Below are 27484 nucleotides of genomic sequence, written 5' to 3' on the forward strand. Positions count from 1 at the left end.
TAAGCTGGCTTAAAAGAATATAACAAAACAGAAAAGTCTGGTAAACTTGCAAAATCCCCCAGCAAAGTTGTATATTCTGTTATGGTGTTTCCAAGGGAAAACCCAGCACAACACTAAAACATGAATAATTGCTCTGAAATCCAAGTCCAGTGGAGAGGTTAGGGCTGCAAAAAGACCATTCACTTGAGTTCCACGTCATGCAGTTCAAGCCAAAAATATAACTAAGATATAAAGGGTTGAATTTCACTTTACTCAAGTCTCCAGTCTTTGGAAACTGTAATGAATATGCACTCCAAAATAGGAGCTGAATTTGGAAAAAAACACTGACATATGATGTAAATTCATTTTAAATTTAAATTTTAGAGATATGTTTGCAATTATCAGCATGTTGTTAAAGAATCTCATCCTGAGAATATCATCAAATAGTAATGTGAAATACAGTGTTACCATTTTGAGAACAAAGGGACTCTGAATGAGTAATCAATAGCAACTGGCAGAAAATGAGGCATTAATTACGATCCTCTCTAGTGTTTTGTCTCAAACAACATTTCATTAAATATATTGTGCTAACCTGTACATCTTCAAGCCATTACCAATAGATTTGATCAGATACATTTTTGGTCTGTTTCAGGAGGAGGAAAATACCAGAATTAGAAAACCAAAACAACACCTAAAGTGTTATATGATAACTTGAGCTTTTTCTCCTTGATCAATTTAAAGGAAATCAGGGGTTGCCAATAAAACATCTCAGGAGAGGATCCTCTAACAACATGTTGATAATTGCAAACACATTCCTCATTTAAAAAAAAATACTTAGGTCTTATAATCTCAGTGTAGTCTCTTGAAAATTTAATTATCATCTCCTATACCTAAAGTATCATGCAGGTTTGAGAAGATAATGACAGTCATCCATCAACTGCATCCTGCCAGTGTAATCAGGCTAATCTTGCTCACTGGATTTAAAACCAGCTACCTAGGGTACTAAATACTGAAGTGATGCAACATCATAAACAAAATTACATTTAGCTTTACTGTCTTTCCAATTAATGGTAACTCCAGTGAAGATCAGATTATCAATATATTCTCTTTTTATGCCAAAGCTTTTCCAGATCACCAAGAGCTGCTTATTCATGTGTGCACCTAAGCAGAGGCTGCTACTGTGGCAAATTCTGTTCATGTGTAAATATACTGGGACTGAGCACAGGGACAGAGGAGAGAGAAGAAAGGAGTTGATTCAGAATTACATATATGGGGGATTTTTAGCCATGAGGAGAGCAAAGATTAAATGCAAAGGGAAGAAATCATTTTGTATTCTTTTTGCATCTAAATGTCTTTAAAGGCCCTGATTAACACAAATATTGTGAAGAGTCCCTTCCTTCTCTTTTGCAATATTGTCTCCCCTGCACTGATGCTGCATATTGGCAAGACTACAAATTCAGTTTTACGCCTCTAAAGCAGCACCCTGCTGATGTTGTGTCCAATCCCCGAGGTTATGCTGCCTCAGTTTGTCTTCCTTCATCCCCCCGGGCAAGGGATTTTTGCCTTGCTGACTGAATTCTAGGAAGGCATTACTAAGCATTGTGATTCCAGGTCAGGCACCCCTCCCTTTGCCTTTGAATCTTTTTGCTACATTATGAAAACAGCAATTTGAACAGCTTCCTTTCTGTGATTATACAAAAGCCTCTTTCTGGAAAATTCTAAAATTTTACAAGAGAAGTTGCTGAGTGGTTATTCATCTAGTTTTTAATTTTTATGGTACCACCCTCCTTGCTTTCCTTTATGATTACATGATACTAGCATGAGGAGTCAATATTAAAGGATTTTATGCTGAGCCTTATTTACAGAAGTTAGACTATAAAGGATATTATAAAACAAACTATATTTGCATCTGTTCCTTAGTTCTCAAAGTATTCTCTGCATTTTCAGCAAAATTATTTTAAAATATTTCAGACCATTAGTAGATCATTTCATGTATATAGTATGGAAGCTGTACATCTCCTCTCGCACACAACCAAGAGAAAAATCTTGCTCTAAGAACCAAGTCAGAAAATTATTAACATGATGAGGGTATGTTAATTAGCAACCAGTTAATTGTTAGGACTTAACATGGAGAACCCAAATGTTTTCACATATGATCAAGGGAGAGCTCAGTTCAGTACTAGGGTGCTAGGAAATGGCCAGGAGATATCCTAGGCTACAATCCCCTCTCCTGAATGTTATCCTTCTTCCCTGCTCTTCAGAAACCTGTGCCAGCAGGAGCACCGGTGTCTGGAAAAGCACTCCAGAACACAGCTGAAACCAAAACAAGCTGCATGGTTTAGTTCCATGGAGGAGGAATGTAAATGCCAAATCTTGCGCTTCCTCCCAGCCCTGCCTCAGTGGCTGGGCTGTGCTGTCCCAGCCGGCCCAGGAAGCAGAGCCCAGAACAGGCTGCCCACAGCACCAACTCCCCGTGCCCAGAACAGGCTGCCCACAGCACCAACTCCCCGTGCCCAGAACAGGCTGCCCACAGCACCAACTCCCCGTGCCCAGAACAGGCTGCCCACAGCACTCACTCCCCTCCCCAGTCCTGCTCAGGGCCTCTGTTCTTCTTGACACCAGCTATTTGTGCTTTTGTGAAGTCTGGGAAAGGACTTTCTCTACCTATTAATTCAAAAAGGAAGGTAAATGGGGGCTTAACATACTAGAGTAATTGCAGACAAAAGGAATGCACACTTCAAGAAAATCCAAACGGCAATCCAGCTCATTCAGATAAGCAGACATGGCTGGGAGTACAGAGCTGAGCTAATATTTTCCCCATCCTCCACTAATACCATAAATTTGTAATTGAGAAGCACCAAACTCTGAGGCAGTCAGAACAGCTGGACACAAACAGTAATTCACCAAAGAAGTTTCACCTGCACTCTGTGCTGTAGCATATTTTTCCTTCCTTATGCAGCAATATGCATATTAGTTTACAGAATACCCATAACCTTAAATACAATCAAAAATAAAAAAATAAAGGCAGCAAGGAAATTTGCCAAGCCTAAATAGTGTGAGAAAGAGAAGGGCAAAGACAAGAAACTGCCTGGTAAAGGCATTGAAAATTATTCCTTACAGAGCTGCTCTCCCTTTATAAATAGCATCCCTCCTCCAACTATAACAAATTCCTAACACCTGCTACCCGCTTCATTCCAGGGGGAATGTCTTCCCTGATTAACTTCAGGTGGTCACCTCCAGCGCTGGAAAAAGAAATCTAGCCTGTGCCCCATACATTTTTACTTTCTAAAAAGGTTTTGCAGACTCCTTATCTGCTGAGTGACAGGAGATATTTTCCCAATAGCATGATAAGTAATTCACTTCTAATAAATCATGATGAAAAGAAAGTTAATATTGCTTGATTCTACTTGAGAAGTAAAATAAAGCAAAATAAACTAAAGTTCAGACATTCCATCTGCCCTTAAACTATATATTCCTCTCCCCATCCCAATCTTTCAGGATGGTATCAGCTGGCAGAATCCAGAGTCACTGCTTCAGTTAACATTGTGTCAGCCTTTCCTTCAGCAGCTGCATTTCTTAGAGATTGATAGCTCAGCTGTAAAAATCTGCTTCAGGGAGACACCTGATATCAAAAGTGTCAGAGAAGGGGAGATTAAAAAGAGAGAATTTACAAAATAAAACCAGTTTTTCAGCTTTAAAGTTATATTGGTATTGAAATCCCCACACATGTACAAGCCTTAAATTTTTTTTATACTTCCATAATTCAGTATTACTTGGATTTAAGGAGGCATCATGTTCTCTGTTCTGCTTCTAAAACTATGTGAGGAAGGAAGAAAAGCAACTGGTGCCACTGCTTGTAGCCTTTGTAAAGCCCCACTCATCAGAAAGGTGCAGAAAATGATGTAATTTTCTGCCTCATTGGAAAGATCCATCTAAAGCATCTTTAGACACACACCAGCAGTGAGGAGGAAAAGCTTTCTGGCTGTTCATGGACACTGGCTGGCAGAAATCCTGGCAAAGCATCCCAGGAACAACTGCAGTGCCAGGCTGCCACACTGCTCCTGCAGCCTGAGGAGGATTTATCTGTGTGCCTTTGCACCCATCTGAACAACAAGCACCTGGGAAAACACCCTGTGCCACAAAGCCCTTTTTCTAGTCTAACTCTTAGATTTTAAGCAACATCCCAGCTGTCAAATGCCACTAAAATCCTGCTCTGCCCCACTATTCATAATCACTCATCTCTTTCACTGTTGTCACTTCTGAGGTTTTTGTCCTCACAAAACTTGGATTTCCAATTACATTTTTCATATTCTTCTCCACTTTTCCATTTTTGTCAGTACATCCTGTTTCTGCTTCCCACACACATTTTGCACATCCTTATAACCTAACACTCACATTTTTGTCTGTGTGCTTAATCTTAGTGCTGCTTAATGTTACTTGATGCTTTATTAAAAACACTAAAATCAATCTTCTCCATTACACCAAATACCTTAGTTATAGAATTTATATAACTGTATAAATTAAAAGTATGATATAAATAATAATTTACATAATTGTTAATATATAAATGAATATTTATTTTAGCAAAAATTAATTATTATGTATTTATTTTTAAATATCATTTATTAATATTATTTAATATGTTTCAGAACATATTAAAAATACATTTAGGTTGGTGCTATTTTCTGGTATCTATACTCTTGTTTTAACTTTTGCTTGTAACACCAGCCAGTCATACAAAAAAGTTGCGATTTTTGCTTATGCACAATACAAATGAGCTTTTATGTTCTCCCTAGACAGCTCAAATTTCTGGAGTTATACCCTTATTACACTTCCTCAGCTATTAGAGTGTGAGCTCTGAGATAACTACTTGCCCCAACAATGCAGGATTGCTCTTTAGGTTTGAATTCTGTTCAAGCTGCTTTAAAGTCTCTTTAAAATTTAAAGAGGCAAATTACTGACTATGCAAAGACAAAGTAACATACACTTGTAGTCATTTCTTTTGCTGAAGTGATCATCTGTTAAATTGCCCAAGAAATTGATGCTAAAGGCATTTTTTGGGTTTATTTCAGAAGTTCTTAGAGTGTTTGTTCAGAAACAAATTTTTTTACACAAAAATAAAACAAACTTTTTAGTCTGTTAAGGATGTAACAGCTAACAAATACAGTCTAACATGCTGCCATTTTATTCTTTAACAAATAGCTAAATTTGCAAGCAACAAGATGCAAACCTTTAAAGTTCCATGTTAAATTGTCAAGAAAGGAGAAATTGGTAAATTCTGAAAAGTTGTCTGAAATCATGTCTTAATCTGTTTACTTGGAGTGTATCCCCATAAGGAGCACTAAGTGTGGTGCTAATGTGCATAAAATGTTACTGAGATACTGCAAAACTCAGGCTAATTTAATAAAGTCTGATGTGCCTTAAATCATGCTGCAATGATGCAATAATATGCTGCTAAATGAGTCACCCCACATTAGCTTCATGGCAACAGCAGAGTTGATGGCTATTGAAGGGAAAATGGGGTAGAAATATTACTGCAAATATTGATGGAGCAGCTTTCTATTGGATTTTTCTCATCCAAGAAAAAGCTGCCTTATTTATTGTGTATTACCAACATACACAAAACCTATATAATAGTAGCAGCAAAGATGACTTAGAAATCCATCTGCCACTAAACAAAATCTATGTAGAGTATACAGCATCATATAGATCATCCATATGCCTTCTGTGTAATGCTATACTATTCATGCAATATGTATATACATCATGTACTATAGTGTATATTTTATAAATTATTTTACATATATATATGATTGTACATAGTCTAAGTGAAATGTATTTACTAAATTCAATCAATAGCTCCTTCCAGCACTCATATATTCTACAGTTTTACCAGCAGCAGCTTTTTCTAAATTGATTTTATAAGTTCTGAAGTGTCCCATCATCATGTAGACCACAGAGATTAATGAGCAACAAAAATGGAGTAAATTAAGAGAGGACTCTTTATAAAAAGCTACACTTTAAACCACAAGTGCTGAATAGCTCTTTAGTTCCTGCCCAGCATCCATTACATTCAGCACTGGATTCTCCTCCTTTCCCACACACAGGATACAGTGCAGACTTCAAATGATTATGAAGGGAGGAAAAATGTGTTATCTCCACATGTCAAAAAATCCATCATGTCTATTTTTCATGCATGATTGTTTAGAATGAAAATAGAACATTAAAGGGGATGGTCACCAGCAATTTCCTATGCTGAGCCTGGTGATGCCAAGGGGGAGAGACTGTGCCAGGCAATGAGAACAGGCAATGTGAGGCCAAAGAAACATCCCCCCCAATTCCCCAGGGCACTCTCAGGCTCCTGGGGATAAAGTTACCTTCTGGGAAGACCCACACCAACAATTAGAAGAATTAGTCTAACAGCTACACATGTACTGCACATTTATCTCAATTTCACTTTAAAAATAGTGCAGACCCCTGGCTTTCTTTGAGCTCGGAGCTGTCAAACCAATGTGCAGTGACAGCTTGGGACCTTTTTGATGATATTGGAAATGGGAGTAGTGAATTCAATATCTGAAGTCTAATCTTGTTTCTTTCACATAAGCTACTGTTTGCAGTACAAAACCACAAAAATGTGAAGAAAACCCTTTTTATCACAAGAAGCTTTCTGAAAATTTAACCTTTACCTGATTTATAATTTGTGAAAAGTTGCCATTCCCAAAACTGCAATTACATGGCCAACAGGAATGGTGGAGTTCGCCACAAAAATCACAAGCCACCACCCTCCCTTCAATTCAAAGACACAAAAGGAGACTTTTTGTCAAGTCACGTAGCATTGCATTTCATTCTGACAGCTAAACAGAGTTTTTAGTATTTCTTCTAAAAGCTGTCAATTCTTCCTCCAGGTAAAAATTTTTTACATTCATCTAAATCAGCTCTGCATAAGCCTTAATTTGTCATCTTAACCATCCACTTAGAGTCTATATACTTTTGGATGTTCCTTTTTGGCTTGTTTAAAACACCCGATGGAGAGAAAACCTGAAAACCTGCACTTCTTGCTAATAAAATATTTGTAATTTAGCCATATTTATATTCTTGTGACTAAATGTTACAGTGAATCAGATTCTTTTACCTAAGTCACTCAGGTTCCTAAGCTACATTGAAAATCAATCACACTTCACTCCTACAGCCTAAATATAAAGCCTGTAGGTAGCAAACAGTCCCTACAAATCACTGCTTAGATTATTCTCAGTAAAAGGTGAGAATGATACTAAGACTCTGAAATATTGCAGCTTACAGTAGTCTTGAAAATTTTCATTGCAGCCTTCTGTAAACTCAAAGTAAAAATTAAAACTCCTCACACTTCCATACTAGGTTATTAATACCTTTTACAACAGCAACATAAGGAAAGGAGGTAGGAGAAGGATGGATTCAAGTGAATTTGGAGAAGATAGATATTTTCAATTTATCTATACCCAATAACAAACTCAGGAGACTGACCAGCTCTTGCCATTTTACCATTTCAGAAACCTTAGCCACTGCTTTTGAAGAACTCATGGTTCAGAGCAGAGACCAGAAAAGAGTGGGGTTAGTTGGTTTCAGAGAGGAAGAAAAGTAGTGGCTTGTAATTCCTCAAAAACCTATATTTCCTTTTTTTTTTTAATAATACTGTCAGAAATAGACTGCAAATGTCAGAAGATAATGAAGAAGTGATACCAATTCAGCTGGAATACCCTATATAAAATAAATTTCTTTCTCAGATTGCATAATACATGTTTAAATAAGGCTTTTACCACTTCCACATTTACAGGTGAACTAAGGAACCAAGGACAACTAAAAGAAGTGCTGAATACAGAGAGAAGCTGATTAAAAACAGCTAAGAGTTTATGATCAACAGTGGGTGAATGTATTAGCTGAGACTTTGCAGGCCTCTGTTTTGGGCATCATTCCACCTCTTAATTAGTGACTTGGATGAAAAATGAAGACTACATTTACTGAACTCACAAAGCAAATAACCCATAAGGATCTACAAATGCCGTGCAAGCCTGGAATACAAAATTGCACTGACAAATTTAGAGATGGTAGAAGCAATGTGTTCAAAAGTAAATACATTTTTGTACATGGAACCTGTAAACTGAAAAACACAGGGTGAGGAATAGCAAGCTAATATCCCATTACCATAAAAAGGTATTGGGAAATTTTTGATCACCATGATTCAAATATGTATAAGAAACTGGATATTTGTTAGGAAAACAGGCAAGTACTACCCAACATGACATTCACAGTACTGTCTGAAAGATCCAGGAAATGTCTTTTTGCCATGGTGGTAAGGCCCTAGGTGAAAAACTGACCTCATTTAAAGCACTGGAATTCCCTAGAGTTGTGAACCTACTGGAGAACATTCAGAGCAGAGCATAATAAGCTTTTCTACCAACATTTCAGTCTGAGATAGATCCTGTTACACAGCCACTCTTAAAATATACCTGCACTGTACACACCCAGGTCAAAATTAACTCCAGCTATATCTTATCTTTTCTAAGGACTCCTTATCATCTTCATCATCTAATGGTTTTTCCAGCCCCTACAGGCTTAAAAGAGAGTAGATCCATGTCCACTGGCTGTAAGACCAGAGTTAGCTACTTCAATTACAGTGATGTTTAGATAAGGGACCAGGGAAACTTTCTTAAAGTAATTACACTTCAGTAGTTGAAAACAAAACCCAGGGTGGTCATGCAGCCTCTTCCATCTCTGGACTTTTTTGAGAACTGACCCCATGAAGCCTCTGTCAGGGACATGGCAGCTGATTCTTCATTTAGATTGTAATCACCTCTCATGGTCACTTTGGACATTCTCTATGACAGATTTCAAACACTGTGGCTGCGATGAGAGCTGCATTTTAAGCACTACTATGCATTCAAACAAGCAAACAAATCAAAAAGATTCAGAAATCCCAGCACAGTCCAAGCTAAATGAATTCGAATGCTGTCAGATTTACCTGACAAAACCAAACTAAAGTCCAAACTGTAACTTATCACATGAATTTACTTGGAATTAAACTTTAATTGAAAGTTAACTCTATGTTCATTTTTTATTTTCCTGAATATAGAACTAATACAGATTTACCTACAGTAACATTTTCCCCTCGTACTAAAAATTTTAAGGGAGATTAAATAGTCAGAAGCTTATCAAAGGGATACATCACTTTTTGTTCTGTGTTAATAGAAACAAAGATGTATAAGATTGTAGGGTTAAAAAGCAATATGTAAAAAATTATTATTAAACAGTACTAGATAGAAACAATCCTAAATATACAGAGATATAAAAGGATTTTTCTCACTGAGAAACTGAACAACAGAAATTATACTCATTAGTGCAAAGCAGAGTGGAATTTTTTGCAAAGTTCACATAAAACCATTTCCCAATACAAAGCATTTATTTAATGAAAGAGTAATGTGGAAATTAATTTGATTCCAAACTAATGCCAAATTTAAGTTATTATATTTAAATAGAGTACATACAGAGTTATTTCAACAATAGTAACTACACTAATACAATGTTTTACTGTTTGGACTGGCAGTAATGTGAAGCCCATAACTCTCAGGTAAAGAGCTATACTGCTTTTTGGGAGAATGTTGCTGAAAGCTCACCCATACAGCTACAAATGGGTCTTTGTTTGCCACATCTGCGTTGCAGAGAAGTAGTAAAGGCTGTGAGAATGATCCTTTCTTAATAGGGGAAGCACTGCCACATGGTGCTGCCCATTCACACTTCCCAAGCTACTAGTTAAAGACTGAAAACCGAGATGTCAAACTCATATGCTAGATGTTAGAAAGATACTTCTGAAAATATCAGCTCAAAGGAAATAGTCACCTACAGTAAAATTAAAAAATTATTCCTCTTTGAGAAAATAAACATAAATTAATTTCTTAGAATTATAAACATACTAGTTATTTAAATCTTTATCAACAGACACTGAATGTAATCACATGCTAATTATACTTTTTAAGCAGTCAAACTTCCTGTGCATTCAAAACAAACTTTTAAACAATGATCAAAGTATTCTTAGTCTGGCTCATTAAAATAGCATGAAGAATATCATCACTCTGAAATGAAGAAACTCTGTACTTACTTGACAGCCAGGCAAGCCTGTATCCCTACCATACAGTGGAAATGGACCTCTGTCAGAGGTTTTTCCTAAAAGAGAAAGAAATTTAAAATTTGGTTATTTTTAAAATCCCCTAGACATCCACATCAGTTGTCCTTTTATGCAATTCAGAAAATCTATTAGCATCGTAATAAATTCACAAACATTAAGTTGCATGAATAAAATCAGGTTTTTATATCTGTGTTTAACATGTTCAAACAACACTACAATGATAGATGACATATTTACCTAAATTCCTTTTGTAACCAGTCAGATACTATAAAATATTCCTATTCAGTATGTTTAAATACAAAAGGCAAAATTCCATTTTATTTCCATTATTAACAAGCAAAGGTAGAGATACTTTTAGACATTTCTCCTTCCTACATGAAAGTAACACTTAGCTGGCATCCATCTTAGACAATTAATATACTGAGCAACAAAATCAAACCACATGAAAATCAAACAAAAATCTCATTTAAAACACTAAAACTCACCCTTAAACCACAGCTGATTTATTCAGCTCTTGGCACTCACCCCTAAATCTCTTTTTGTTTCATGTACAGATCAGCAGGCACAAAACTCAAGCAATACAACTGGGCAAGACAGCAAATGCAATTTTTGTGGGTAAGCAGCTCATAGAGAACACGGTGCAGAGGCTGCCTTCTGATGTTGCTGCCTCAGGTCACAAGACATTAGCAATGGGTTTGGCAGCTCCAGAAAATCTATTTAGTGCTGTATTTGTTAGGCATGCCACCAAAATGGCATGTTTGTATATGAAAACTCAGTGTGCAGCTTCTCCAGTAGAGCTCAGAAGTTTATCAAGCTACACTTTGAAAAAAATCTTTAATAGAAGCCCACGGAACAATGCCAAGCATCAGACACTCATCAAGTTTGTGTGTAACAAAAAGCACCAAGTGCATGTGCCTGCCCTAATTACAGCACAGTCAGGGCTCAGAAAAACCCTGTACCACCACTCAGAGCCTTATCCAAAGGCAAGCATTAATTAAGCAGATCTACCCATTTGAAAATGAATGCTATCTCGCCCAACTAGGCACTCCCTTTGCAAATGATGTGTGTGTTATCCTGTCCTAATAAGAAGAAAAAGTAGCCTCTTTCACATTCCCATTTCAGTGATAAATAGCTCCATGTTATTGCAATTGCACTTCAAGAATAGGACTTCCTTTGCTTTTTTTGATTTTTCTCTCTTACTGCTAGAAATCCCTAAATACAATTTCATAAGAGGAAAATCTAAAGTATGCTTTCTGTTCATTTTAAAAGTGCATCTTGTGTAAGCAGGGAGGACGAGGAAGTCTGAATCTCATGGAACAACATCTCTGCAAGGTTATCATCATGATAGCTACCAATGGTATGGTCAACAATAGTTTGCTTGAAAAATGGCAGCTCTGCTGTAACAAAGGGAGAAAAAAAGTTAACATTTTTCTGCTGAAGCAATTTGCTCCTAACAATCTATCAAGCACCAAGCAAATAAAATACCTAGCATGCAAAATTATAAGTAGTAGGATGAATCATGCTGTTCATTTTAAACCAGACTCAGCACTTTCTTTCCAGAAAATGAGAATCTCATATCACATGATAAACAACTTTGACTGAAGCATGCAGTATTCCAGGCAGGCTTTAAAACAAATATTTGTACAAGAGTCAATTACAGAGGCTAGAAAAATTATGATTTAAATTATGGTTTGTGCAGCAAGCAAGAAATTGTTAGATAAGAATGCATAAAATCGTGTTATTTAAATGTTATAATTTTTAAAGTATGGCAGATTCATATTAAAGGAGAAAAGCTTACTCCAACAGCCCAACCTAAAGTAAATTTGGTTTCAAGAAGTGACCAGGAAAAGTCAAAGCTTTCTGATGCTGCAGTGCCTAAATATTTATCAAAAATTAGCTGGGCAAATTAACATCTAATCTGAGTTCAAATGCCCTAGCTTTTCAATGAAGGGTTTGGAAAACAACCCAGGATCAACCATGAGAGGGCCTTTCACAGACAGTCTCCCAAACACATTCCCCTTTCAAGCACTCTCAAACCTGCAATAGTGTCATAATATTCAAGGTACACATTTTTTAAACACCCAAAATGAGCAGTCACACACTACAGCAACAGCCACAGTCAAGTCCTGCTCCTGGTTCCCTCTCAAACCATGGAGCTGCACCCTGTGGTCCCTGGGTGGGACTGGAGCAGGGTCAGCAGCTTGATCTCTACGTGAGCACAGCACAAGGATGGGACAGAGGAGGGTGGGGGATCCTGGGCACCATCAGAGCACATCTGAGAGCAGTGAAGCCTCTGAAGCCCCAGGGAGAAAACACCAACGTTTCCCAGCCTGGCCGTATCACAGGACAGCTTCACTTCCAACACAGTGGAAAGGTGATAGAGAACAGATTTCAAACTGCTGTTGTCATCTCAACACACTTAGCTGCTCCAGCCCAGGCACAAAACCTTTGTAAGCTAATGCCACAGGTGATGTTTACTTCTCAACAAAAAGAGAAAATACTTAGCACTACTTCACAAGTACTTGGAAGGTGGCTAATGTCAGGTGTGAGAAGATGACACTTCCTGCATGGCTCACAAACAGGTAGGTCCCACACACTCTGTGATCAATGCATGGGCAGTCTCCAGCATCCAATGAAGTTCATAAACATGGCCAAATGTATCAAAGCAGAATCCCTTTGGTGGTTTTCAGCTTATGAAATACCTTTCTTATTTACTCATACTCTCTAGAGACTGACAGAAGAGAATAAAAATGTAGAGGTTAAAGTAAAATCCCAAATTACTGGAGTCCCAGTGCTTATGAGAACGCAAACTCTAAAAATAATGACACTGAGAGCCAAAGCAGACCCTGAAATGACTTGCAGGCTTACCCCACAAGATTTGCAGCTGAGTCTGTTATGCCCTCTCTCAGGTCTTGTCTCAGTCAGTGCCCACTACACAGACAGCAATAGTCTCCTTTGCATTGCAGCTGCAAATTCAGAAACACCAATGCTCAGCATTTCAGGGACATAAGGACACTTATCACTGTGGCACCCGACATTAATTAAAAGAAGGAGAGCAAAAAACACTATAAATTACAAAATCGTTGTTGAACATTAATTAGAAGAAAGAGAGCAAAAACACTATTAATGACAAAATCCTTATTGAACACTTTCATTTGCACAGGTTTGTGCAGAGATGGAGGTAAGGCAGTGTGCAGACTTATCAGCTGGGAAGGTAAAGCAGATGCCCAGATGAAGTTTATTTCCTCTTCAGATCTGATTTTATTTTCACACAACAAAAAAGCTAGATGCTGCCATTTTAAAAGCAAAATCCATGCCTTGCTTACAAAGTAGCATCATGGTAAACTTTTCTTCAGGTTACATCCTAGTGGCTCCAGAGTTGTGCATTCCAAGCTGATTTGGAATAAAGCAATAGACATTTTTAAAAAATTGAGCTGCTTATATGCAAAAATTTTACATTTGCACAGGTCAATTCACAAGGCATTTGAATCTTTTAATAACTTGGAATTCATGTGTCTTGTTGGGCCTTGGGGTTTTTTTTTGACGTTTCATGTGTTTTTATCACAAAAAATCTCAAGGACCTAGTCACCACCTAACAAGCTTAAAGTTCAGGGACTATAGAGTTAACAGAAACCCAACCAAGAAAATCCCACTAGACATTTTGAACCACAAATATTTCCCAACTGCATAAATTTAAAACCCTGACACATTCTCTAGCAATTCAAACATTAATAGGCATTTAGTAAATAATTTTTTTCTCTTGCAATCACTTGTCTAAATGTGATATGCTCACAACTTAACACAGCCTATGAATACCACACGAGGAATTGTCTTCCACAATCCATCTATACTATAACAGCTGTGCAGCCTAAATACTCTGAACACAGAAGGAACTGAAACAGCAAGATGCAAAGTGATAGTGAGCTGAAAACAGCACTGCATGAACTCAGCTGAGGACTACTTCAGTGATTGTGCTATAAATGCCTGCCAGTATCAAACAGCCTTTTCCCACTGCTTCTAGAAAATGCTTGGCTTATGAGAAGATGACAGAACTCTCAAAAAATTATTTCAATTCCCACAGAATTAACCCTTTACAAACTGAAGAGCTGTCTGTGCATTGCTAAGAATTTGTGTGGTTGGCAATATGGAAAGCAACAACGTCTTTTAATGAGCAATGTTTATCATCCAGCATGAATGCCACAGTGACCACAGCTGGCAGCTGCTCTGTTTGTCAGACATGAAGTATGTCTGCCCTACTTGTACAGAGAATCTGCTCTAAGTGAACACTGAAACGTGTTTTTACAGTTTCTAAACATCATTTCTTCAATGTAACACTTTAAACTGGTCCCCACAGATAGCCTACCCAAAAATCAGCTTATTAACTTTGTTGACAAGTTTGAGAATTTCTTTTTCTTTTCAAGTTATTAAAGTGGTGTTTTCAGTTTAATATTTCAATTCAATTCAGTTAGAAATCAATTATCAGACTGCTTTCTCCCCCTCCACATCCAGCAAAGTATGTGTCTTTGTTACTCACAGAATGAATACACTCAAATAATTTTTCATATGCAGATCAAATGTAACAAGGAGCAAGCTGCACAAGCTACACTGGCACATACAAAAGATGCAAGAAAAACCTTCAACAAAATAGATATTTTGCTACTAATCAATATTGCTTTCCAAATTACCATGAGGCAAAAAGTACACAAGGTTTATAGAATAAGATTCTTGTAGGTTCACTCTTTATTTCTTTAAATTTTGCTGGCATTAGAAATTCTTATTCAGCAATTATTCAATACAGTAAAAAAAAAATTATATTTGGTTAAAACACAAATCCATCTCTGCTCCTAGGACTTGGTGTGTTGCCTTCTTTGAGGCAAGACTGACACATACAGCCATAAAAATTTTTACTACATATCTATGCATTTCCCACGGCAGCAGAGGAATAATTTCTTCCTTTTCTACTGCTATATAGCCTACTCATTAATAGAGGCTGTCCCAGTTTTAGTATCTTCTGTCTAGCACTTTAAAGACCTGTAATGCACACATGTATATATTGTGAGTACATATAAAAATACAACACGCATTTTTCCTTCTGATACTCGAGCCCCAGAACTCCTGGAAATGAAACAGAGATCTGGAGCAACACAATTAGAAGAAATGGTTTAAAACAAATGACCTCCTATTCTCTTCATGACAATGTTTAAGTATTATTGGCTGATGTGTGCCAAGCATGCTGCTGGCTGCACTGAGGATGTTTAACAAGCCAGTGCCAACAAGTGCAGCTGCTGGACTTGCAGCACCCTCCTCCTGTTCATTCCAAGCCAAATTACTCACTCAGCTATGAACAATGAAGCAGCAACACAGAAAAATGCCAAGTGCAAGTGAGATTAGTGATAAACTACAGGATCCCTACAGAGGTCAGTGATTAGCAGGTCCCCAGCCGTAATCACTTTCCTAACCCAGCCTTTATCTCATCACTGCTCCATCTCAGTTCAGACTTCTGACTGCAGGCAGCTCCTCCAGTCAATATCCCTCCAAGTCTTGCAAACTCAGCCACACTCACACCTTTTAATAAAGCAGTCAAACCTACACAGTACAGAATGTCTGCAAACTTGTAGGACACATTTTTAACCTGAAGTTTAATAAGTAATTAATACACAATAAAATCCTATTACTGCAGAATTTTAATAAAGTAACAGAAGAAAAACAACAAACATAGTTAAGCCAGAAATGCCTTGCCCAAATTTTGATCAGCAATGCAGTCTCATGATAAATACAATGATCATGATAAAAATGGTATGTACAGACTGCAACTAGTGAATAAATGTTGTTTTTTTTTCCCCCCATACTGCGACATCTTGTAAGACCAATTTTCCCAGACAGCAGAAGTAAGTATTTTAGCAAAACTTGGGTTTAACACTACAGATTTGCTCCCTCCTCCTTTTTTGGCCAAAATTTTGCAAGACTGAGATCCTACAAAACTAATGATTATCAAGAAGTAAGGGCTGTGATTCTAAATGAAATTTATGGGATTTAACAGTCCAATCTCAGGTCTGCCAGTAATCTCCTAGGATTCTCCATGCCATAAATTCTCATTTGTAAGAAGACAGCATCATACTTTTGTTATCAAGTCCAATTACTTATTTGGAGCAAGAACTGCTTTTCACATCCAAATAATCCAAAATGTGAAAAAACTGAAGCTGGAATTACCTGTAATCAACTTCCCATTATAACTTTTGCAATTTAGGCACGGATACTGAATTATTGCTTTTGTTAACATTTGCACAAGATGATCTGGAAAAAAAACATTCAGTTTGCTTTCCAAAGACTAAAAAGATCAGAAGCTTTTATACTTACAGTTGTGTCGGCATTTGCAGATGTCTTTCACTGTGAAAATTCTACTGATTGAACCAACCAGGCAATAAATCTTTGAGTATATTTATAAAGATGTTAAACACAGAAGTCAAGGGATTTCTCACAACTTGTTTAACACAATATTTTTTTTTAAATAATGTCAGTGTGTGAAGAGGTACTAAAGAACCTGCTTCTCAAAGACATGCCTTTGACACTTCCATCCCATTGATTTGTAAGTACATCTAAGAAAAGATGGAGTATTTTGTCAGTTTGCAGATCACTGCACAGATCTTGTGCTATAAAAACAATTTATTAATGTTCTTATGTACTTCAAATACACAGGAGGTAAGGGTGGACTAAATTCCACATTATATTTGGATTGACCCTATGAACTTGTAATTTATATGCTCATGTCAACTAGGAACATTTCTATTCCAACAGAGGCTGATCCATGAGGGCTCCTTCCCCAGTACTATTCCTGTCCCTCCACTTAGCAGGTTTACTCTGAGCTGAATAACAAATCAAATGTTTGCAAGGCTAAAAGGCACTGAAGGCGCTGGCAGGAAGAATGCACAGCAGTAACTGAGGGAAGAGGGAGGACAAACCTGAAGAAAGAACTTTCTTTTCTTCCTCCCCCAAGCATATGTGGGCAACTATCTGCAAACCAAATAATTCCTGAAGAGCTGTTCCATGCACTTGCAAATCCTCACTACTATGTCTACCCCGGGCTAACCTCACCATTATCAATGGTAGCACTCTATTAACCCATGATGTATGCTGCACATAGAGAGAGCACCCAGTGAGACACAGATTAAAAATGTACTAAAAATGAGGGAGATCAGGGATATAGAATATCCAGAAAACAACAACCAAAGTGAGTTTGCATGTGAACACATAGCCATTCCACACTGCCACCATTTGTCGTATACATTTACTTAACTCACCTATCCATCCCTTGTTTTTCTAGAGTATCCAAGTGTCTTCACTTTATCAATTTTTTTTTTTTTTGTCATCTTCCCCACCTCATCCCCAAGGGATTTAGCTGAAATTCTTAAGTAACTAGCAAAGCGGCTACTTAGAGTTAACTGAAAAGCATCCCTTGCTCTCCTGGTGTGGAATTTGTCCCAGATCTAAGGACAAAAATTACTCAGAACGTCAATTACATTCTTAAGTCTAAAGTCAAGAGGATTTTTTAATTGGAAATGAATAGAGAATCCACACTTTACAACAAAATGCTACACCTGTTTCCAATTAAAAGATTATTTTGGTGACACTACTTACTACAAATTACTAGATTACTTCACATATATATAAGTTCTGCCAGTATCTACAGCTTCTCTTAATATCCAAGATCTGTTGATTCTCATTTAATATGAAAAGTCAGCTTGTCAACAAAGAAAGATTCCCCCCTTGCCCATTGTGTGTATAAACACAGGCACAAACACCACAAACATTTATAACCATCTTCCACAAGGCAACTGCATACAATGGACCTGTGCTGCAGAACTTCTGATAGTTCTTACTTGAATGACTTGCATAACCTTTTCTAACTTCACCCCTCACAGCCATCTCAATTGCAGAGACAGAGGTCTGCAAAACAGGAATTTTCAATCTGTCGGGTCCAGACCAGCAATAGCTGCTAAACTGACGACAAAACAAAACCCAACAAACCAGCAACAGGGAAAAAACCCACCCCAAACAAAAAATCAATGAAATAAAACACCCCACTAAACCACCCAAAGAACCAAACAACACAGGAAAACAATATAGAAAACCAAACCCCAAACACAAATTAGATGCTATAACACATTTTGGAAGACAAAACATGTTAAGTGTTTCCTGAGTATTACTTCTTCTAGAAACAATTCCCACAGGTACCACAGAATAACCAAGTTACCTGTTAAAACAAGAGGGGGAATCCTGAGGAGATGGTGCCTGGAAGGAGCCATGTCCTGGTTAGGGGCTGGAAACTCCTGACTGTTCACATGCATTACATGAAGGTGCATCAAGCCAAAAGAACATGAAACAAAACCCCAGAAAGAATAATTACGTAGTCTAGAGTAATGCAAAGCACTTCAAATGCTAGGAGCTTAGAATAGGTGTTCTTCTTTTAGTACAAAAGCAATATTTACAGTATGGGACTTTGGAATGTCCAAAAATTGAAAACAATCCTCCCAAGCCCTGAACCACTGATGGTAACTGCACAAGCCTGCAGAAATGCAAACTGGTATTGCAGCTACACAGAGAATGAACTTTTAACTATCCACTGAAAAAACAATCAAACCCACAGATCTCTCTAAACCATCCCTCATCTGTAGGCACCTCACATCTCCATGTATTAATGAAAACACCAATGCCTTACTGCCAAGGCACCTCCAGGATGAACACTGGAGTTTTAAATAACAGATTATTTATAAGAGATCATAACACGTGTGGAAGAAACATTAAGAACAATAACCCAAGTGCAGACATAGTCAAGGTGATCATAAGTCTCAGGTTTAAAAACACCATGGAACAGGGGGAGCTGCTCAATGCACTAAAGACAAAACCTTCATATATCAATCAATCAATCCTACCTCTCTGCTTAGCTACACATGCTTTACAGAGGCTTTAAGTGACCTAAAGCAGATAAGGAAAACATTTTTCCTCAGCATGTTAAGAATAAAAGGAATGCTCATTGCAATATTGGTAATTATTTTATAGAAATGGTGACACGAATAAGAATGATTAAATACTTTCTATTACAACAGCAAGGAGAATGTAAAAGCAATTACTAATGCTCTGCACATCTGTATCAGCAGGTCAAGGTATCCTGACTCCAAAAGGATTATTTTTTTTTTCAAAAATATATAAAGCAAGGGGTTATCTCAGATATTAAGGCTGGTTTTTACTAAGTCTTAGAATATTCATAAAGTGCAAGATCTCTGTAAGAAGTTTCATTTTGTACACTATTTAAAATAAGTAAATGGGATTACCTAAACTATTTATTCCCCTGATAGCAATTCGTAAATAATGACATCACCGAAATGGAATTTTATTAATAAAGAATTAGTAGGCTAATGGCAATACTCTTCAATCTGATTTTGTGGGAAAGGTGTGTTTTTTCACTGTAAGATGGCACAGTACACTATCAATGTACCTCAGCTTTGTAAGTTATGTGCATTGATAACAAACCATTTGACAAAAAAGGCTACATTTAAAAAGAATTTTTTAAAAGAATGAACTTATTACTTTATTGAAATAAGAATGCATTAAGGGAGTGAAAGTTAGGCATCAGATAATGTTTTAAATGCAACCGGAAACACCAACATGACTCAAACCTCACCCCTAGCTTTAGGGGTTTTTAGCTTTTTTTTTAAGTATCAGCTTGTCAATCTGAATGCGTTACCGGAAATTCAGAGCTGGCAGATTGAAACAAATGCAGACAGCTCAGTGGCGTGCTCTCAACTGCACTCTGGGAAGCAAACTGCCTCTTATTCAGCCACGTGCAGGACTGAGACAAGGCCCTGCAGTCTGGAAGTGGATTTCCCCTTCAGGGGGAGGGTAGGAGCTACAGAAACTTTCCACATTCCTCCATTATCCCAGCCCTTCCTGTTGGCCTGCCCCAGCACCTCTGCAAAAGGCATTGTGGCCTTGGCAAATCCCACAGGGAACCTCCTGAGGTGTTGACTAGAAAAGGCCAAATGTCCACCCTGGTGTTATGTGGTGATGGTCCCTGAAAGTATTGCAGAGTGAAAATCTTCCTTGTAAGCCTAAACAATATTAATGAGTGAAAGTAAAACCACAAGGGCTTTATATCTTTCTATCTATTTTACCTGCTTGTACTTCAACTCCCTGGACTATAGAACAGGTTCTGTGTATTATTGTGCAAGCCTTTTATACACAAACAAGGATTAATTTCAAAGACATTTCCCATTTCATATCTAGCTGTTATCTCTGCTGTAAGCTTTCAACTACACTTGATATCAAACAGTCATAAACACTTATAAAACACTTTTCCTGATCCTGTTCTGAGTAACTCATCTAAGTCTCAGCATCTGAAGCACCTATTTTACTTCTCATGCAGTTTTTTCAACTTAAATTTACCTTGTTTTTCACTCTCCCTGCATTTATAATTCTGTTATTACCAACTATACAGTGTATATGGAACCTTTCTTGCTTAAAGTCTTTATCAGCTTGGAGGAAAACACAGGGCACACCCTGAAACAGTTTTTACAGACTGTAATTTCAGAGATGCAGTTGGCATACTTGAAGGCAGGACCACCATTCAGAGAAACAGAAACAACCTGGAGGATTGGGCCAACAGGAACTCATAAAATTCAACCATAACAAATGTAAAGTTCTGCACCTGGCCAGGAGCAGCCCCTTGCACCAGTGCAGGCTGGGGTCTGGGAGGGGCAGCTGCAGGAGAGACAGCATGGGCAGGGCAGAGACCATCCACCTCTGCCCTGCACACCTTACACCAGACCAAAAATATTGCACCTAATTTCCAAATCCCCAATTAAAACAAAACAAAATCCCACCAGCCCACAAACACCAACCAACCAAACCTAAGCCAAAAAGCAATAAATAGAAAGAATCCCAGTGCTTTCACTGGATGCAAGGGTTTCTTTCTATTTACCAGTATCACATTCATTCTAAAATCCTGGATTCTGAAATCCTGCAACTGGCAATTCTGCCCCCACCTTCCATCAGGTCATATTACTTCCAGTTTCTTCAGCTTACTTTTGCAATTACTTCAAATACCTATTTTTTCTGTATTGGTTTCTCTTTACCTCTTACACACACTTTCCCCTCAACACCAAAACTTAGTGAACTAAGTTTAAGCTTTCCAATTCAACTGAATTAAGTCCCTTAATTATTCATTACATACTGGTTCTGCAAAAATGCTCATGCATTTAAAAACTCACACAACACTGATCTGTACCTCTTTCCTTCTATGCCCATGAGAGCACTCTCTTCGATATCCGGTCTCTGCAATGAGTTTATGATTTGCACTCTGCTGTACAAAACAGCAAATGATTCTGAATGATGACCAAAACTATCCTTCCTTAGGCAAGCCATTTGGAGAAGAGTCATAAAAAGGATTAAGACTGATATTGAAATATCTGGGTTTCTGCATTTCTTTAAATTAAAAATTGTATAGTTAAGTAAAACATGGAATCATTGTAGGAGTTCAATGCCACAGCTGTATCTTGGAACTTTCACTACCTCTGTGTTTATTTAATTCACACATATATTCTAATTTTAAAAAACCAAAGCAGTACCGAGGTCATTTAAATTGCTGCACTTTTACTTCTAGGGTTATATTCACAAAGTCTATTTTAAGAACTGCTTTGGAAGCAACTGATGTTTTATGCAATGAACTGCTATTTTCCCAGATGAATAGAATATCCATTCTTTGGCTCACAGTTTCCATGACACTAAAAACAAAACATTCATCGGCAGCAGCTCAGTGTTTGATGGTAAATGCAGCTGCAGCTCACAACAGCTCGCAGTGTACCTCAGCCCGCCACAGCTGAACGGAGGCACTGTATTTCCCCAACGCAATTTCATTGTTTTACAGACAAGCCTTTTCTTGCCAAACTCAAACATTTCAAATCCTGCTGCTGTTCTGTCTTGAAATGAAAAGTTATTTAATTCTGTAAGTAATGATACTAATGCTAAGTCTTCCAAATTACCGAACAAAGTACATAACCAGAAACGCAGCTTCGGTGGCAGGAGCATCTGCCCCTACAGTCTAAAAGAAATTTTTTGGCCACAGAATTTCAAACTTTCTTCCTTGATACAATTCCACTCACTTGCTTCAAGTAAGCTGTTGAAAATAAAGTACAGGGGCAATTTTAAAACTGGTAAATGGAGAAAGTCACATGGCAGTCCAGAGACAAGAAATGGCACTGAGCTTTCAGAACTGCTTCCCTCCCCAAAAAGAAGCATTAAAGCATGCATGTCACTTTAGAACAAAGACAGTCTTCTGTTTTAGGGCAAGACACAAGACTTCCACTCACTAGTAATTTAATCCTGCCCCATATTAGCTAACTTTTCATCTGTTTGAGATCCAGTTTATGTATACGGTCACTCCCCTTTTCACACTGGTCTGCACACCGCTGTTAAACAAACACTGAGACTTAATCACATGGGTTTGATTCTGAAGGTCTCATTGAAAACAGGACCTAATCAATACTCCACATTTATTAGGAGTAGATTTAGGCACAAATTCTGTAAAGCAACTAAGCACATGTCTACTTCCAAGTATTCAAATGTTCTAAATTCAGCAGGGACTTCTCATGTGAACTACACACTCAGGAAACTGACAGGGGACTGCAGGCGGATCACAGAGAAATCTGACAAAGGAAAACACATCTCAAACAACTCTTAATGGAGTTCTTAAGAAATTCTGTCAAAACTACTGGAAATATTGAAAAAGTACTAAGTTAACACTAACTCGTTTGCAACTTAACAGTAGTGCTATTTTAAGCTAGACATTCATTTCTGTTTTTTCTATAGAATACAGTCCACCTTGTCTAAGGGCAGAAACAAAGTGATGGCTCGCAGCACGCCGTGGTTGGAGCGGAGGGGAGCCAGCAGCGCCGTGTGGCTGTGACAATGCCGGTCGGGGGGATGGCAATGCCGTCCCGGGGAGGAGGGGATGGCGGCAATGCCGTCCCGGGGAGGAGGGGATGGCGGCAATGCCGTCCCGGGGAGGAGGGGATGGCGGCAATGCCGTCCCGGGGAGGAGGGGATGGCGGCAATGCCGTCCCGGGGAGGAGGGGATGGCGGCAATGCCGTCCCGGGGAGGAGGGGATGGCGGCAATGCCGTCCGGGCAGCGGCGTGGGCCCTGGCGCGTTCCCGCTCCCCGCGGCGCGGCCGCTGCCGTGCCCAGAGCGCCCCCTCCCGGTGCCGGGCCTGCAGCGCACGGAAATGTCACCGACAGCGCGGCCTTGCACCGGCGCGGGCCGAGACTCCCCTCACGACCGAGTCCCTTGAAAGGGCAGCTCAGTAAAGAAAAACAGTAGTCCAAAGGCTGCAGAAATATTTAGTAATAAATCATTAGCGAAACAAAAATTAAATGATTGCTCTTTATACCCAAACCATTGACTTCAACTTGAGATTCAGCAGGCCCTTGAGGATCAAAGAGGGTTAGGGCAGCTTACTGTCAGAGGCCGCTGGAATTCACTTGCACGCATTACTCTTCATAAATTTCTATTGATGGCCTTTCTACTGACAACTTACTGGACTTTTATCACATCCTTGCACTAAGCCATTAACAAGGCTGCATCATAAGTGCACTCCCCACAGGCCACTACGCATTACAAGACTAGGAAAAAAAGTGAAGCTTGCTTTTGTAGCTTCTCCAGGACCTGAATAAGAAAAATACACACAGAGTGCAACATTCTTATTGCCAGCACAGCAATTGCACCTTGAGAGAACCCTAGTTCTGGGGTGTAATCTGTGCTGCAGTGGTCACCACTGTAACCCAGGAAGAACATTCAGGTTCTTCTGCAAATAGAGTCCCGCAGAAGTCCTTTGGTGGACTGGTAAATGCCGATACAGGACACAAATGCTACTTCAAAATTTCAATTTTCTTAAGTGTTTCCTGACGGTTTGACTATTTTTTCCTTCTTTTTTTTTCCTTCTGAAGCTTAAAAGGAGACAAGAAGTCCAGAATCTGGCAGAAATAGCGAACTCCCCTTACAGTTCCTGGAAAGAATTTTCTTATCTACAGATTTAAATTCTTCAAGTTTATTGCAACACTGGTGTACATTTCCCTATCCTAGTGTTTCCCAAACAGCAGACAATAAATTGAAGATCCACCATCTGACTGGTATATTAGAGATGATGTTTTTGCTCCTTTACATCAAATACAGTGCCAGTTTCATTGAAAATATTCAAGATAAATCCATGTGTTTTCCTGAGACTGTCTTTTTGTAGCTGTAGTGGCAGTAGCAAATAAGGGACTTCACAGCAAGAATACAAGCAGCTATGTCTAAGTCCATAGTAAAATCCCACCTGTTTGTGATTATCACACACACAGCCAGGCATGCAGGGGGAAGATGAATGAACATAGAGAAGCTTTTTCAAGTATAATTTGCAGCATGAAAACCTAAAAGAAACCCTACATCTTAAACTACCACAGATTCTTCATAGGTTCTTCATAGGTCAATAGTTAGTGATCCTTTTTATTGCTCCCTTCTCAAATGCAGATTCTTTATAGATATCTACTTTCTGAAACTTTGGTAATGTCTAAAAATGTTAAACTGTAATATCAACATATTAAGTCAGTGACAAGGGAGGAAGACTGGACAAACAGCACCTATTATAATCACTACCAGCATCTCTCTTGCCCAACCATGAACCATGTCTCATCCATCTGCTCAGGTACTTACCTCTTTTTCAAGAGATAATTGAAAAAAAATAATAAATTCTTATCCATGAGAAAGTGGTTTAAAAAAATTACAACAGCTATATTGGATACAGAAGGTCAAACTTCAGTGTCTCAAAAATACAGTGTTTTAAAAGAATCTCCAAAACTGATAGCTAAAAGATGGCTGCTTTTCAGACAGCAAAACACCCAATTTTGTTTGAAGTATAACTCAATCACAAGTGCACAGGAATGCTGAAGCCATGTCATGTAGCTCTATTTGAAATCCTAAATATGGATTTATGACCCTGATCCTTCAAACAGCTACATACATGCTTAATGGGATTATGTCTGCTTAAAGTCTCTTAGATGCAGAAGTATTCATAAAATTAGGACTTACCTTGGGTATGTAGATCAGTAGGACACATTAGGTTTATACTGACTTTTGTTATATTTGTAAGATATTTGGACACTTCCTATTATATGAGGTAAACACAGAAGTAGAATTATTTCAGCAATATTTTCTTTGCATGTATCACAAAAAGCTTAGAAGGATTATTATTTTCCTAAAAGAAAACAGGGTACTATGGGAGCATTACTAAAGCACCAGAAATGCTAATTAAGTGGTCACTTTGCTTATGATAAAAACAGCCTTGAAATAAAAATCAGAGATATGTTTTAAATAGCTTTTTTCACACTATCCTAGAACATTATGTATTTCTAGAACTGGAGCTGTACTGAAATATTCTGAAAAGTGAAAGCACTTGAGATATTATTTCAATAATTGTGTGCGTGAGTGTATAAGTAACAACACTTCACCTATGCACATTTCAGTGTATCCAAACCACTTCAGCTACATACATGCTGAGATTTTTCTTCCCTGAATAAGACCCATTCTTTACCACTTTTTAATTCTTTTTTTAAAAGTCTTCCCCCCCATCAATTACAGGCAGGAAATAAAAAGAAACGCAACTCTTTCATGTAAAGTAAATCCATCTGGATGTTTGCTGCATCCTATATTATAAACTTGTGATCCCCAACCAGAATGAGTTATAGTGAAGCTGCAGGCAAAATTGTCTCCATATACCACAATCCATTATCCCTGTCAAGTTAATGTTCCATGTTGAGCCATATGGCGTGGGTACACACTCAACAAAGGAAATTCCTTAAACTTGTTATAATCAGCACTTACAGTCATCCAAAAAAACTGACATAAACAGCTTTATTGTGTTTTGTTCATTTCAGTTGATATCCATGACAAAAAGAGGAAGCTTCAGGGGGAGAAAAAAGAAAAAAAAAAAAAAAAGAAGAAAAAAAGAAAAAAAAGAGGGAGGAGGCAGTAAAGTTGCAATAATAAAAAGGGAGGGGAAGAGACAGAGACTGTACATTTCATAATTACACAACATTTTCCTTACCAAGTGATTTTCAATTAAAATAAAGCTCAAGACTCCTGACACTGATTTGGTGTGCCAGATTAAGGAGAGACAAAAAACCCCAAAAATCCTACATCAATACCTAATTTTCAAGGTAAACAATACATTCTATACTTTCAAAGTGCCTGACTCATGAAAAAGATTATCAATTAAAAAAAATGTGAATAATTTTTAGTTTTCCTGACTTGGGAAAAAAGGTTTGCCTTCAGTTGTTATACAATTATCTAAAATTTAACAATCCTTCATTAGCAATATGGCAATTTAAGTAAATATCTTTCTATGCATTAAGTGTAGGTCACAGATGAATTAAGGACTCCCAGAAGCCTCTGCTACCTGGCACAACCCATCACATCAAGCCTAAGTCAAGGTACAAGTAGAGCAGAACTTCATTCCAGCCCCCGCAGTGACAACAATAAAACGCTGAGAAAACACACTATCAAATACTGAACTCAGCATCAATTTCTGTTAATTACAGCCTTGTCAGCAACGTGATTATTCAAACAGCTCATGCAAATGTTAATGAGTCCTTATTTGCATATTTATTTTTTCCTTTGTTGAAATGTCATTGATTATTACATTCTACAATGATGAATGCTGCTGATGATGTGCTCTGATATGTAATTAGTCATTAAGTGGAATGAATAGATCAATTATGAAAAAGGAGTGAGATTAAGAAATATCAAACAAGACCGCCCAATGTAACCATAGAATTTTTTTTAAAGGAACTAAAATAATTTCTTGGCATTTAAAGTGCAACATCAGTAGTTTTCAATAAATAAACTACTACTTTCCTGAGGTTAAATAAGATCTTCCACATGCACTGCTGCTTGGGTAATCTAATTACAATAGCAGAGCGCTTTTGTAAAATCAGTAAGAAATCTGCAGTGACATGTAGGTTTTGGGGTTCGGTTGTTGTATCCCATCCCTCCTCCAGTTTGTATCTTTTAGGAGAGCTGCTCATGATCCCCCTGAGCCTCTGTGATCTCTGAGCAGGGCTGAGAGCAGCGCTTGCAGCAGCCCCACTTTGTTCACGAGGCGAAGCCGAGCGCTGCCTTTGCCACTGCCTGCTCCGAGTCCCCAGCCAGCACTCGCGGCTTGTGCATGAAGGGGAAATGGGAGAGAAGAGGAAGGAAGGAAAAAAAAAACCCTAACAAAAAAAAACACATTACTGCAGACCAGATGGGAACATTCCACATGAC

The 27484-nt window shown here is 38.1% G+C and overlaps 1 protein-coding gene across 9 annotated transcripts in view; it reads right to left on the reverse strand.

Annotated features, from left to right (window-relative positions):
• Positions 1-27484, reverse strand: part of TCF12 (transcription factor 12) — a 159629-nt gene that overhangs the window by 59473 nt on the left and 72672 nt on the right. For all 9 annotated transcript variants that reach the window (XM_058811318.1, XM_058811321.1, XM_058811320.1 and 6 more), the window contains one exon: positions 10109-10173. In XM_058811318.1, coding sequence (XP_058667301.1) covers positions 10109-10173 — 65 coding nt within the window. The remainder of the gene's footprint in view (positions 1-10108; positions 10174-27484) is intronic.

This window comes from Ammospiza caudacuta, chromosome 10 (assembly GCF_027887145.1).
Source record: "Ammospiza caudacuta isolate bAmmCau1 chromosome 10, bAmmCau1.pri, whole genome shotgun sequence".
NCBI lineage: Eukaryota > Metazoa > Chordata > Aves > Passeriformes > Passerellidae > Ammospiza > Ammospiza caudacuta.